At 36.1% G+C, this 15,960-nt stretch overlaps 1 protein-coding gene across 1 annotated transcript; it reads left to right on the top strand.

Annotated features, from left to right (window-relative positions):
• The first annotated feature begins 13,781 nt into the window (after nt 1–13,781).
• Nucleotides 13,782–15,701, top strand: LOC120771920. The gene is made up of 3 exons (XM_040100210.1): nt 13,782–13,900; nt 14,982–15,338; nt 15,417–15,701. The coding sequence occupies exons 1-3, from the start codon at nt 13,853–13,855 to the stop codon at nt 15,645–15,647; spliced, it is 636 nt and encodes a 211-aa protein (XP_039956144.1). The 5' UTR covers nt 13,782–13,852; the 3' UTR covers nt 15,648–15,701.
• The last annotated feature ends 259 nt before the right edge of the window (nt 15,702–15,960 follow it).

Genomic DNA, 15,960 nt, shown 5'->3' with positions numbered 1-15,960 from the left:
TGGGTTCAACAGAGTTAAAAGCTTTATATACAACCAATATTTCATGATCGTTTGTACTTTTATACACCATATGATCAAATTTGACCATAAATATATTAGGGAAATAGTTGGGAGAATATGCACCGCGACTACTGGCTTATTGTGCCTTCTGATTGTTTCGCATTATTTCTCCAGAAAAGAATTGATGTACTTAATGTTACATTGCTACGGCTGCATGACTTGTAGATATGACAGGCTTCTTCTAGCCACAGCATCGCATTCCAACATTACGTGCTCCAGCGTCTTTAATTTTTGCTCACGGAAGCAGCAAGTTTCAACTGAGTTCCTTTTTCTTCTGTGCATGTGCTGCCGTATTCGAAGTAAAGTAACGTTTTGAAATCTTCTGATGTTGTAGTCGTAAATTTGTTGATTCGATTGTCTGTTTTTGTTACTACTGTCTTAATACCTACCTGAACCTGGTTCCGTCCGCGTGGCCGAGGTGACTTCTTTCAAATGTGTGGTAGTCTACTTCAATATCTGTGTCTCCTGAAACCAAAAGCAGCCAAGTTTTATTCCGTTTGCCTACTACATATGGTTTCCTAAACATTTCTATCTCATGCACGATTTAATTGTATTAAAATATTCTTCTGAGTATTGCCCTTTGAGGTGGTGGTGAGTACTTCTGCTTGGAAAACGCTAAGGTATTTGCCCATAAGGATTAAAGGGTTCGTTCTCAGCCACATAATTTCTTATGCACTCTTGTAACCAACTGTGTACCAGGCCTATGCCTTTTCACGTATTTTAATGGTTATAAGCTTCGGCTGGGACGACCTTCAGCAAATTTTTGGATTGTCGGTTCTTCTTTGGATTTCGCTAGATTGTTGAACAGTTTCGAGATCTTATTCATAAATGCACGGCTTCTTACCAGTAAGTAAACGTTTGATGAATGTAGCGTCCTCAGCTACATTGTCAAGCATCTCTTAGATTCCGGTTTTTTGGTAAGAGTCTAGCATTGACACGTTCAATACCCAAAAAGTTAACCAAAATATGTTGACTCTATCCATATGGGACGTTAAAATAATTTAATGAGCGACTCGCATGAGGCATGTTTTTGAAAACTACAAGAGTTTTACTGAATGTTTTATGCTATTCAGATACTTGTGTAAGTGATAAAGTAGACTACTCAAAAGGCAAAATGTGAATTTCTTTATAATAGAAATAAAATAGAAATAAATACATTCAGCTGTCTGCACGTTCTAAGAATCTGTAATTTCTTCTTGTCACCTCTATCTGGTGATTTTTTTCAAGTACCACATACTTCCTTCCTTAACTTATGGCTTTTCCTCTTAAAGGCACCTTCCCACCTAATATCCACAAACTATCAACTATGAGTTTCAAAACTAGCTCTATATCATACAATAGATAAATTAGACTCCAACAATCAACCTGAACTATAAATACTTAGCTCTTTGAGCAAAAACTAATTTTCACTCCCCGCAAACGTTAAGCATTCTCAAGCATACAAAGTTCTAAGCATATGCAAATGCAGAGCAACTTTTCTAGATAATCCGCTATTATAAAATTAACCGTTTGACGTCAATGTTGACATCATAACGTCACATCAATTTGCAAAAGTTGCAGAATGAAGCAGCAAAACTCACGCCAGGAAGAAGATCAACTAGCCGCATGGGAATTGACAGTGGCTAAACACGTGCTAATACAAGCACCAACACACACGCACACAGGCACAGGCGTGAGTGAGCCAACCAAGCGCAACATTTTGCGGCAGATGTTGTCGGACAACGCAGTGGCCGGACGCGCTTTGTGGTGTGCAGTGTTGCGCCAGCTGTCGTCACATGTTTGCTGTTTAAGTTGTTGTTGCTGCTTGTTTGCTTTTAGATTTAATTTTATATGCAAATATGTTTGCATTTTTTCTGCTGCGTACACACATAAATATAAACGTGAGTGCGCGCCACGGCCTGTGAAACGACGCTCTTACACCCACAGATATACATGCAACACTGTTGCTTTAATTAATTTGGTTATTGCTACAGTTTTAATTAGAGCAATGCCTTTGCCTCATAACGCTTTTCTCTGTTTTGCTTAACATAGTTTTTTTGTTTCATATTTCGTTGTTTGTGAAGTAAGCTTTATCTGCTTTATAAACTGATTTTCGCTCTTTGGTTGCTCATACGCCGTGGGCGTGAAGTGAAGTGTGCAGAAATTAAGGGGATCGTGCGGGGAAATGCATTATGAAATTATGCACTTGGTCTATAAAGTAGAAGCGAAGTTTATGAGCTTGTAAAAGGTGAGAGATAGTTTGAAATATCAGGGAAATTTTTAATGAAAGGCAAGGAAAGATTCAATTCTGGATACTATTCTCTCTTGTTAATTAGTACAAAGTTCAAAAACTTCAAATTTCACATGAACGGCTAGCAACTACAACTACATTTGAAGCCAGTTTTTATTATTAGACCGAATAGCTTATTTTCCTGCATCGAGTTCGTTTTTAGTATAGGTAACATTCATAGAGATACCTCTGTAAATTGAATATGGAATTTTATTTTAAGCGAACGAATCATCATATTTAACCCTTATAGGAATTTAGCATACTATGTCTACAATGTTGCACTTGGAGTGATGCATTCAACGACAAGTCGACGGAAGAGTTTTGAAAAAATAAATTGTATTTTCTCCTTTCTATTAACGTGTAAGCATTTATTATGGAAGCAAAAATTTTGTGCAAATATCATCTTTAGTTTCTTTTTGCAATTAGTAGTCAAATATTGGCCTGCAACTCTGGCGCGAAGGTAGATGACCCCCTTAAATAATAAAATATATATAAGTAATATTGACGCATATATAATGCGTGAGGTCATTGCAGGTAACAAATTTCAGCATACTGGCTACTTGAAAATATGAAACGAATACGCCCATTTTTGGCACCAACAACCACCTGAACATGCTCAAGACACCATGCTTGATATAAGATTGTAAGACTTATAGACTCTAGTATAAAATAGTAAAACTTAGTTTATAGTTTTAAAATTTCCAGTTTCATATCTCTTCAATTGACTCAAAATTTTCCGGAGCGGTTGTTTAAGTTTGCTGAATAGCCAGAAGTCACACCATATGCCACCATACCATTGATCATCTCTTTCCGGGCACAAAGCATAGACCCAAGACTCATCACTAGTAAAGATGTGTTTCATGACATCCTGGTAGTCGGAAAGCATTGTTTCACAGCCGCTAAGGCGCTGTTGAAAAAATTTAGTGAATTTGTAACCAATCGCGCTCTCACCTTTCGTAGGCCCAAATGATATTTCAAAATGGTTTCCACTGACCCTTCCAAGTTCCAACCATGCCAGAAATCGCTGACCGTTAATCGTCGAAGCCAAAGCACCATTTTCTTCATTTTATTGACGTATTGATCATCACTTGATTTTAATGGCCGACCGTCGCCAACGCGTTCTCGAGCCTCTTTGAATAATGTGCATCAATTAAGAACAGTTGATGGCTACAAAAAATTATCATTTCATTTTCATTATTGACCCTAAACCAATCTTTTGTATGTATACTTAGCCGTTTTAGAGTCGTTGTCCTGCATAAATATCAACTTAAGTGGCATATTGTCTTCTGCGTACTGCAGCATACATTCTTCTAGTACTACAACATATGCGGTTGCCTTCATAGTCCCCTGTATCCTATGCAGCGGCCCCAGACCATTGTATGAAAACTATCCCCAAACAATAATGTTTCCGGCACCATGTTTAACGGTCTTTCTCGCATATTTAGGGTTGTAAACTGCATTTTTCGGTCTTCTTACATAATGAATATCTCGATCGGAATTAAAAAATGTGACTTTTGTTTCGTCAGACCAGAGAATGTTACGCATTGCTCTTTAGGCCAAAGAACATATTCTTCAGCAAACTTACGGCTTCGTTGCACGTTCAACATAGGCACTTTTCTCGGGCTTCGGCTCTTCAGATTTCCTTTATAAGTAATTTGCGGATTGTAGATGGATCAACATTAAATTCAAATCACATTTTATTTATTTTGACGAAATAAATGTATTTTTCTTAACATTGCTATTACTTTTTTTTTTGTTATTTTTGACTTTCTACCGCGTGTTTCAATCTGGGGAACACATTTTATTGCTTGTTCAACCATGGTTTTGGATACATTCAGCAAATTCGCTACTTTTCTGTCCGAGTTTCCTTGTTTCACTAAATATTTAATCCGTTCTCGAGTTTTCGGATCACAGTGCTTATCCTTTCCCATATCTATTCTATAAAAATAAAATAGGTTTTTGTTGATTGATATTAAAACTAAAAGTATTATTTTTGCCTTATCTCTGAAAAAAAAAAATATTTCAGTAAAACTATTTTCGTTATTGTCTGCATTGTCGAACTAGTCCCTCAGTTTTTAAGATTTCGTTTTGAAATTTTGCTAACGTTATTTTCTCTTCAAGAAGCTGCTCATTTGTCGGAACTGCCGATATCGGAAAACTATAACATATAGGTGCCATACAAACTGAACGATCGGAATCAAGTTCTTGTACGGAAAACTGTTGCATTTGACAAGATATATTCACAAAATTTTGTACGGATTATTTTCTAAGGCTTCAGTGTAATCTCCGATAAAAATGTTCAGATCGAATTACTATAGCACATAGCTTCCATATTAACTGAACACATAGTTACTAAAAGAAATGCACCTGTGAATGGTATATTAGCTTCGGTACAGCCGAAGTTAACGTTCTTTCTTGTTTTTCATATAACTGTACATCTGAACAATTCATGTACATGTACTTACACTCATGGCCACGCAAACCTTACCACTCTAAATTTTCAAATATTGTGCATATTTGACTACATTTTATAGCGGTTCTTTTTGCGGTATAGAAACTTTACATTAAGAGATAAGTGAATGACATGTTACTCGTACATGTTAATCAAAAATATTAAAAATTGAAAACAAAACACATTCAGCTATAGTTAAATCAATTGAAAGATAGTAAGCTTAACAAAATGAGGTCGAAATGTAAGAGACTGACATGCGATAAAAAATTATATTTTTTATTTTTTTTTATCTAATTTCATTCACACTATATTTGACATTAATACTTTATTTTTTTTTTATTGAAACACGAAGTTTAGTAGGTGTAACACTTTAAAAACAATAAAATCAACCGCTTTTGTATAAGCACAGAAAAGCTAATTGCTATTTACTCATTAAATATACTAAATTAAAAACTATACATAATTATAATTAGATAATATAATTTAGTTTAATTATGCTTACTAAGAACATAGAAAAAACGAAGTTGAAGAGAATCCCGACAAACGAAAAATTCGGAAAAAAAATTTTAACAAAATATAGTGGTAAGGTTTGCGTGGCCATGAGTGTTAGGCAAAAATATAAACACATCAACATATATAACACAATTCTTCATTCGTGATACATGTTGGTATGTATGTATCCGCTGGCGCTTCCTTATGAATGCATGTATTAATTGTTTGCGCTTTTGTGCTGTTTCACAAGCAGACATTGAAGCATGAGCAACGCTAAGCCCTCCGGCGGCATAAATTCTCCCACCGTCAGCAGCAGTGACACGAAGGCACTTCCGCATTTACACCACCTTCAAGGCGGCGGACGGCGTGCGGCGATATTGTTTTGATTAATCGCTTGAGCCGCGTGCTGTTCACTTTTTCAAATGTTCATTCTGCCGAGCACCGTTATTCATGCATTGCTGTATTTTTAATTTCTTATATGGTTGTTGTATACTTATATGAGAACCGGGGATTTTCAGCGGCTTCGCGGAAATATGGCAAGTCATTTGTATGACTGAGCCCACAAACCGGCGACTTCATTATATGTATGTATGTACTTTTTTGAAGGCTTTTATGTTGTTGTTGTTTTTTATTGGTCGTGTTCAACGTGACGTGCTGCTAAGCATACATTTAGGCGCATTTTTAAGCAGAATTTTAAAGCACACGAGACTAACGGAAATGCGGAATAAAAATGGATGTGTACAATTAAGTTGCATACATTTAGGCGCCTGCAAGTTCGGCCGTGTTTGGTGTGTGTGTGAGAGTGAAAGTGTAATTTTTTGTTCATATTTTTTTGGTTTTTTGTTTGTGAATCGGTGTGAACTCAAACCAGTTGCGTTGGGTGCGCGCGCGAATTAACAACAGCGACAACAATAAATGCAACAACAACAAAACAATGCTTTATATTTGCAATATATGAAATTTAATGCCGCAAAAAATATTAGCAAACCACTCCTCCTGCTGCTTTCTTTCAGCTCCACTCACATCTTTTTGGCCCCCACTCTCATTCGTCGAAGCGCTCTGCAGTCGCGTTTATAAGCTGCCGCGGCGCGTATGCCCTCGGGTCTTTAACAATTGCATGCGTCAGCGATTTTCGTCACTTGTTTAAACTTCAACGTCCGCATGCAAACGTACATATATATGTACATTTATACATAAATACAATACAAAATTGATAGCGCAGCGCCGCAAGTGTGAGTGGAGGGTGTGGGCGCCGGAGCAAAAGTCGTCGTTTGTTGTTGTCGCAGACCAGCATGGCAAAGTGTCAAATCCATTGTGTATATGGACGGTGTGCTCCCCTTGTGCATTTTAGCGCGCTTTTGTCAGCCTCACACGCCAACAACGACAACAATGCTTGCGCGCGTTTTGTTAAGCAAACGGTTGGAGGCGTTACAATTCAAAAATTTATGAGTAATGAAGTTGTTGTGTAAATTTGTCATAAGTGTTGTTAATTTTTTTCCAGACTCATATTTTTCGATTTTTTTTAGGTTTGCTTTAATTTTTTACTTTCTTTTATGCACTTCATAAATACTTACATGCTTGCACACTTAACTCTGCCGCATAAATGCCATCTTGAAAATGCGGCAGCCAGCACATGTACGTTGCCACCGATTCCCTTCTATTTTATGCTCATTATTATTTATGGTTTTTTTACTTTTTTTGGTGTTTAAGCTACCAACTCCCCAGTCAATGGGCACTTACGCAGTGATTTCCACACTTAAGTAGCTGTTGAGCAGCAAAATACATGTGTACTTTTGGATTGCTGTGAATTTAAACGATAAGGGCATATGCATGTCCTTATATGTTTGCATGTCTGTGTGTATGTACTCAGTACTTAGCAGCCAGTAGACGCCCTCAGCTTGACACTACATCCTTGACATTCGGGCGCGCGCACAAATTTTTAAACGAAATTTTCTGCGCACACACACACATCATTATATATTGTAAAGGGAGGCAAAAAAATGAATAGACTCGCTAAAAAGAAAACAAGCAATCAGCCATGCATGTGTGTAGTGGTGTGGTTGGGCGATGATTGAATGGCTCCCGGCTGTCTGCTGCGCGACCGGCTGGCGCTAGCTAAGCAAACACATATTTATTCTTAAATATATGCATATGTACATAAATTACATATACTATATATAAATATACATACATATTATCACATGCGCCGGCTTGTGCATAAAGCGCGCTTGTCGATTATCAAACAAGCAGGTGGCAGTTGTTTTGAATTACTTACATGCTTGTTTAGATGTGTAATGCTTGTATGCTTGTTGCCATAAATCAGCGTTCTCTGCTCAATACTTACTCATACATACATATACATATGTGTACCCATACTTATGCTTACATATGTTAATGCTTGTATGCTGATGCTTGAGGTTCAGTCAAGTGACTTTTTAATATCTCTCATTCAATCTCATTCAGCGGTTTGCTTGAATGAATGGCTGATTTGCAGCATGTAATAAATATATTTACTTTTATAGATATTTTTTCATCTTTGATATGTTTGAAAAATTGTGGCTGCTGATCTTACGACAACTTACGTGGTAGGGTTCTAATATATTCGGTCTTTGAAAAAAAATCTGCAGCATAATTTTTTTAATTTCTAAAATATATTTATATACATATATTTTAAACATAGCGTGTATAGGTTTTTGAAGGGAAAAATTTAATATTTTCAAGTCAAACGCGATATCACAAAAAAGAGGTCATCCAAGGCAGCAGAGATTGTGTCATTATTCGTGAATGACAGCCAAAAAAAATCTCTGATGGAATAACTAATGATCCAAGGGTGAAAAAAAATTGTTTTGAAATGAAATTTTTAATTGAAAGCTCGCTTTTTCTGTTGGCGACACACGCCCGTAGAATGGGGCTGGCAGATAGAGAATATTGCAGGAAATATTTAGAGCAGGGCACCTGGAAAACAATAGAGCATCTCTTGTACACATGTCCCGCATTGGCAAGACCAAGCTGTAAGCATTTAAGGTCTCCACAGTATGGTTCACTGAAAAAGGTATAAATAGTGAGGCCAAAGAAGCTGGACTCATAGATCTAACTGAACTCCATATGGCAAATATATCCCAAAGGACCAAAACTTGTCTATGCGTGTCTTAGCTTTTAAAATTCAACCACACCCCTCCCCTTCCTCTTCTAGCTATCAGATTGTCCTTAAATTATTATCTTCCATTTTCCTTATTTAGACTTTCCTTTTCAACGGACTTCAGCCTACTATAAATCTTATTCACTTCTTACCATTTTCCAACCCTCTGCGCTGGTCTATTATTGAAAAACTCATAATAAAACTGTAACAACAACTCCTTTACCCGACGAAAATCGTTGACTATGTAGATCATCCTTGATGTGGCGAATCATAAAGAAGACTAATTCAGTGGATTAATAAAAGATCGTTTTAAAATTCGATATTTGTTTGCATGAAGATCTTTTCTTTAGTGAAAGATTACTCGCCGATTTTTCACCACTTTGCGACTACAAGGTGCGTTCCAAAGTAAACAGGACTTTAAAAACAAACGGAACAAATTGTTTTTTCGGCAAAATCAATTTATTTTTTTCAAAATAGTATCCTTCAGCTTCAATACAGCACGGTCTAAAAGCATGTCGAACGAGTATTTTAGTTCGTTGGTCGGTTGGCCACCAGTATGCCGGTGCAAGTCTTTTCAATGGCCTCTAAGTCTGCAGAACGCTTTCCTTTCAAGGGCAAATGCATTTTTCTGAAAAGGAAGAAAACGCAGGCCATATCAGGTGAATACGGGGTAAATGGTTAAAATGTGATTTTTGGTAAAATAATCGGTCACATTGATGTCCTTCGAATGTTCACGTCCAATCAATGAAATGTCATGAAATTCTCACTGGTCAATCGATAAAGATAGCAGATTCTAACGCATAGGTCAACATATAGATGGAGCCACCAGGAGGCGCTGGATTCATAAAGTCCTATTTACTTTGGAACCTACCTTGTATAATATATTTGAAATATTCGCCACATGTTAGACCAGCCCGCCTTAAGCCCACCTAACCACAGAGATCCCGTATTTTAAACAGCAACCCTTACAATCAGCATCTCATTACCGCTATTTTTAACAGCTTTTCACTCTTGAGACATATTAGTTGTTGGAGTATGCTCTCAAATATATTTTTAAATATACAATACTTTTGCATATGTACAACTTGAAGTGCTTGCCCTCAAAGCAGGCTAATATATAAACAGACATACACACACAGAATGCAACAAAGGGCTTAATTTTAATCGCTTACAACCCTTTGGCACCTTGAACTTGGTGACAGTGTCAAAGTCAATAAGAATTCGAATGCCTACGGTTGCTTATTTAATGCTAATGTACATACATATAGTATATATATATACATATGTATATATATATATATATATAGAGGCATATTATGCATTGAAAATAGATTATGTGTGATATAAGAAGCTTTGATTTGAAGCACTGAAGTGGGCTGTTTTTGAATAATAAATGTTTTCTCTTTGTGTCAAAAGGCAAATTTGGAAGTATTAACTTTGGAGCTGTCTGCTTCCTGCTCAACATATTGACTTCCTTGGTAGTGATCATGTATGCATTATATCTGAGTGCCGAGCTCTTAGGCAGACATCTGGAATGTGTTGTCAATGTGGTTTTTATACACATACATATATCGTGTGCCTAAAGTGTTAAATACACTTGTAATTCAGAAAAAATTTGTTTGAAAGAGCATTTTAAATAATAAATAAATTTAAATAATTCACATTTCCTTTCATTGGGGAAGTTTTTTAAGTGGCTGGTCCGAAATCCAGCACATAGCCTTGAGGATGGATGATTCGCCTTCAAACGGCTGTTTTTCGACTATTTAGAAAATATTTGTTCTAAGATAGGAGCTTGTGTGCTGCTTGGTCTATATATTAAAGAATCGTCTCTGGCCACTGACTGGTCGACAGTGCCATCTTTTTGTTTTGTATAGAATTGGGGACCTGGTAATGTTCTTGAGTCCATTTTTACGTATGTTTCATCGTCCATTATAACACACTCAACAGAATCTTTTAGCAAACGTTCGTACAACTTCCGTAGTCTTGTTTTCCCTATTTTTATTTGTCGTTGACTTTTTTTGGGAATCTTTTGTTTTTTATAAGTTTTTAAGTTATTCCGTTGCTTCACTCTTTGAATCATAGTAGCACTCGTTTTAGCTTTTTTCGCCAAATCGCGCACAGACATTGATTTATTTTCGTTTATTAAGGCCAACACATTTGCCTCAAGATTTGGATCACTAGGGCCTTTTTTTCGCCCACTTTTTGATAAATCCTTAAGAGAACAGGTTTTACTGAACTTTATTATAATATTTTTTACACCATTTACACTGACCTTAAACCGTTTTGCAAGCTTTCTATATGAAATGCTTTTTTCAGTGCAGTAATTGTGCACAATTTGCTTACGCACGTGCTCTTTGATTCGACCCATCGCGAAAATGAAATAACAAATAACGGAGAAAGAAAAAACAATAGAAGCAGAACTGATCACGCTTTCTAACGGTACTTACCGCAATGTGATCAACCGGTTAGTTCGTGAGAAATATTGAATTGAAAGTGTGCAGTTTCTTTTCGGTACAGTCCTTAGCTTCGCAATCAAAATTATGGTGACGTCAAATATATCTAAGAAGACACAAAATACAAAGAACCACTTATCTCCTAAATCTCCAAAACCATTCGCCGGCTCAACTTAAAATTTTCGGAGTACATTTGCAAATATATGTACATTCGATATATAAAAAAAAATAATATTTAGTGTCATTGGTTCTTGAAAAAGTTCAGAGAATTGCGTTTTGAAAAAATCTTTTATTATTTTCTTCCAAAAACTGTTTTAAAATCAGTTGATGTGTTTGCTTTGATTTCACATTTCAACTTGTGGTAGAATTCAAGCTCTTATAAGGACATTTAGAACTTATTTGCAATATGATTATCACAAAACAAAAAGTAAAAGGGAAGAAGAAAAATCAACAGCAGCAAGCTAGCTTTCCAGCTTCAGCAATCTCAAACCCCAAAAGGCAACAACTTTGTTTCCAAGAAGCAAACACTCAAAAGTGCTAATCACAGAAGTAATTTATCGCTTTGCCAAATTTACAGGAAACACATGAAATGCAGACTGTTTTCTAAGAACCTAAATCTCAACCAAATCTTCCATTATAAATATCAGTAACACCAAAATGATATCAGTAATTAAGGGGTTATCTCACGTAAACACATAAGTGGTTATATAGATACATATTCTTAGAATTATATTTACGGTTTTTATGTGGGAAAGTGTAGCTCACGCCTGTTATCTTATCGCTGAGTGTTACTCGCACACTTGCCACCTTATCAGTGAGAAATTTGGAGAGGCCGAAGGGCAGTAAAACATCAGCATGAAAAGGGAACTCTGTAGGCTTAGACGTAAAAGTTTTCATTTGTTATTGTTTATTTTCTTCAAACTAAACGAACAATTATTATTATTATTGTTGTTTTTTGCTATAAATATTATAAAATATATTATCTAACATATGGTAGTATGGCATACAGCCTGCCGCGCCCATGATATACATATATTTTAGGTAATAAAATAAAGAAATTAAATTATTTAAGCCCTAAAAAAAAATAAGATTGACATAAAGCGTAGAACACGCTTCAAATATAAACATAATAAACTGAAGACTTTTCTGTCTGAGCATGGGTATAGCCTGATATTGTGGTATTTCTCTGGAAAGCACTGAGAAATCCGCGTCTCATTATTGACATTATATACACAAGTATAGTAAGTAACATTATACTTAATTCGACTACATAGATGCTACAAGAGCAACAGTGGAAAAAACACTCATATTCTGTAGGCAGTTGTAGGCAACAAATAACGACAGGTGCGTTCAAGTGGCACAAAAGCAACACAGTTACTCCTGGAAACATGCTAACTACCACTTGGTTACTGCACCCACTTACATATTTATAGTGACAGGAATATAAAATGCCAAAAATAAAATGAATACGTGGCACATGTGTGCTTCATTGGTAATAATGTCAAAGCCCAGACATGCTTAGTGCAATAGGTGAAACCAATTACTAAATAAAAGCAAACAAAAATGGTATATTTTTGTCTACAGAAAAAGCAAATAAATTACAATCGTAAACGTTATAATACTATGACTTAGGCTTCGCAATAAATTTTGATCAATTGAGAATGCCATCCTGTTAAGCCTGCGGAGTCTCTTCATGATTGTTCTAAGCTTAAATTTGTTTTTGTTTTAGCCAGGAGTATGCCTGATTGCTACTGTTTCGAAGTTCTATGTCCATAAGTTCCTCCAACAAATTTCTTTTCTTAGTTCTCTGGTTTGACAGCTGTTCCTCTATAAATTTCCATAAATGAAAAATATCGCTGATCTTTCTGGAATGCTCCGTAAGTTTGCCGAATAAAAAACAGTTTTCGAAAGAAATTGCACCGACTTTAAAAAGTAACTTGTAAGCAAATCTGATTGAAATTTTGAAAGATGTGTCTCGTATTTGATAGCAGTTTTGTCAGATTGTTTGACAACTGATTTGACAAATGATTTGACAGCTAATTTACCAGTTGGCTTTACAGTTATACCTCAATGAATCGCAGATCTTTTCAAAGTACTCAGTAAATTTGTCGAGCAGAGCACAAATTTTCAAAATAAATTGCCTCAATTTTGTATGACAATTTTCCACGCCAGAGAGCCATATACATGCCTCTGCTTTCACAACTGATATTACAAAAGCTTTGGCAGCTAATTTGACATTTGTCTTAACAACTACATATGTATATCTCTAGGACTTTCTACATTCTTATTTTTATGACCTAGAAACTATTATAAGCCATTTATCAAATGTGATCCAAAGAATTTGTTATACAAACACAGCACACATTTTTTCTAAGCGCTATATGAGCATGCCCGGCCAATAAAAATATAACGCCAACACGTGTGATTTTCACAAAAGCAAAATACAAGTAGCAAATACAGATGTAAACAAGTGATAAGAGAGTAGCAGCTAATTACAAACAAAAAGGTATGAATTTATATCACAATACAATGAGTCATGTAATATATCTAAAAAACAGCTTCTTCTTTCATCGAAATCATGACATTTTTGATCGAACACACTAATTTGCCATTCATGCGAAAATTCTCTGCATTTTTGACGAGAATTCGATCAAGTAGATATCATTTATGAAAGTTTCCATGTTTGTATGTGCGGAATATTAAAATTTGCTACCAAATTTCCATCTATGTCTATGGGTGCACACTCACATAAATTAATAATGGTATTGTTTTGTATTTTATCTAAGCATCTGACATTAGCAATCAGCAATTTTCACATAATTTCCGTTCAGAAACTGTTGTTTGTTTTCATTTTTCGAAAATACTGCTATAAATACTAAGGGACATGTGAAAAACAGTTCAAAGTACAGTAAAGTGTTGAAAGCGGTGAGAATTTCGAAGCGTGTTCTTTAGTATATTTACAGATTCAGAATATTATTTCCGACAAAATGCAATTGATCGGTTCTGCAGTGTTAGTGACTGTGTGCTTTTTGGGCGTAAGTATGAAAAAGTGAAAATTAAAAAATTATTTTATGGGCCTTTTCGACGATCCCCATCGAGTTCATTATGTTAGCTAATTTCAAAAAAAGTATTATCCTCAAAATGCATCTTCTACATTATCACTTCCGGCTTAATAAGCAGTAGATTTACAAAAGCTGTGAAAGTTTTTTGTTAGCTTTTGCGAAGCTTTCATTGATAGCGTCGAGTGTGCTTTCCTTATAGAAACCACACAATCGTAAGAAGAGCTATACAAAGGTCTCAAAATCTGAGAAAATATGTTCAGAGAGAAAAGTTAAAAAGTGAGAAGTGGAAGAAAGGAGCCGAAGGTGTTTCTTGACAAAATGGCGCAGTAAATTCTTAAACATATAGTTATTTACAAAAAGTTATGGAAGAGAAAAATCATTACTCACTCTTTCTCTCAGGAGGATTTTTTTATAAATTGTGTGTTTCAACACCCAAACGACCAGACAAAAAATATCAAAATGCTTAGCTCAATCTGGATATATTTATATACTTTTACGGTTATAGATTGGATAAAAAAATTACCCGAAAGTTGTAATTAAACTTCCCAGGTGTTAAAAAAGTGAAAGATATGGTGCTTGAAAATCGTCAGACAAGTGTTAGAGAGATGGCAAGAAAGCTCGACAACTCTCGAGAGTCCGTTCGAATGTTTCTGGCGAATATTTTGAGTATGAAATGCGTTCTTGTTCGACTCGTCCCGATAAAGCTGAATTTTCTTCAAAAAGAGTACTGGTTTCGTTAGGCAGATTTGATCGTGCGAATTTCGATGACACATTCATGGAGAGCATCATAACTGCCTATGAGACATAGGTTTATGAGTTTGACATGCAAATAAAATAAAAATCATCGGAATGGAACCCACTTTCAGTCGATCGCAGAGAAAAAACAAAATCCGCTGAAGGAGCTGAATGTCATCCCAAAAAGTGCTTATAAAAACTATTTCGAGGACTGGAAAAATCGTTGACAAAATAAATATTGATGAATAATTAAATGATTATTTAATTAAAAATTTAATAGAAAAGCCTCTCTCTCTCTCACTTCCCACAATCATTTCAGACTTACGCCGTCCCCAATTACATTGAACCTCAGGAAGCTGATAACAATCATAACGAGGTCATTGGTTTACTAGTCGCACAGATGCGTTCAGCCTTAATCGATACGCGCGCCTTGACGCCAGCCGAGTCCACATGCGCCACAACATATAACAATCGCACACAACAAATCAACAATTTGCTGACGACCCAAACCAATGTCTGTTTCGAGAATGCCAATCGTACACTGGTGGCCAACAACCAGACCGCCAATGCCACGATAGCGAATATAAGGAAAAATTTGCAAACAGTGCAGCAACAATTGGCCAATTGCTCGGCAATAGCGGACACCAGTAAATTCCTGAATTGCACCACAGCTTCGGTAAAACTAAGACACTATGCAGCACTCAAAACATTTCAGTTCATTTCTATATTTATATTCTTATTTTCCTACGCACAGTTCGACAAGAACATTCAACTGCTGGACGAGGCAAACTCGCAGGCCTACCAAGCGGAGGCACAGATCGCCGCCAATCAGTCGTTAGTGATCGTTGTGCGACAAGCATGTGTCAGCGCAGCCATCGGCGGTGGCAAGACCAATCTTACGCTGGCCGCTAATGCTTATCAGCTATGCTTGAGCAATATCTCTAGTCAGCGCATGGTCGGCACATCACTTGAGCTATTCAACTAAGTTGCGCATTGGTATGATGTATTATAAATGAATAAATAAAATTTTTGAGCAAAAGTATTTGATTTTTATTCTAAAGTTGTTCGGTGATCGGAAGTTTTAGGTGGAAGCTCTCCAGTTTTATATGCAAATAATAGTGCAAATTATGACGATGAGGAAGAACACTTCAGTTCAACTGCACTGTCAAATCATTACTCACACTCTCATTGACGCTCACTATCATTAGGGAGACTATTGGAAGTGCTATCAAACAGCTGATACTGCAAAAGATAATTTTTATCTTTATATGTGTGTCGTATGTTTATTTACTTATTTA

This window comes from Bactrocera tryoni, chromosome 3 (genome assembly GCF_016617805.1).
Source record: "Bactrocera tryoni isolate S06 chromosome 3, CSIRO_BtryS06_freeze2, whole genome shotgun sequence".
Lineage (NCBI taxonomy): Eukaryota > Metazoa > Arthropoda > Insecta > Diptera > Tephritidae > Bactrocera > Bactrocera tryoni.
Note: the sequence above shows the minus strand (reverse complement) of the source record. Positions and strands in the feature narration are given on the sequence as shown.

Bases quoted from the DNA above. Each gene is read 5' to 3' on its own strand.
- LOC120771920 (XM_040100210.1), top strand. From the start codon at position 13,853: ATGCAATTGATCGGTTCTGCAGTGTTAGTGACTGTGTGCTTTTTGGGC. The intron at 13,901-14,981 runs GTAAGTATGAAA...CAATCATTTCAG, and splicing joins TGACTGTGTGCTTTTTGGGC to ACTTACGCCGTCCCCAATTA. The intron at 15,339-15,416 runs GTAAAACTAAGA...TCCTACGCACAG, and splicing joins TGAATTGCACCACAGCTTCG to TTCGACAAGAACATTCAACT.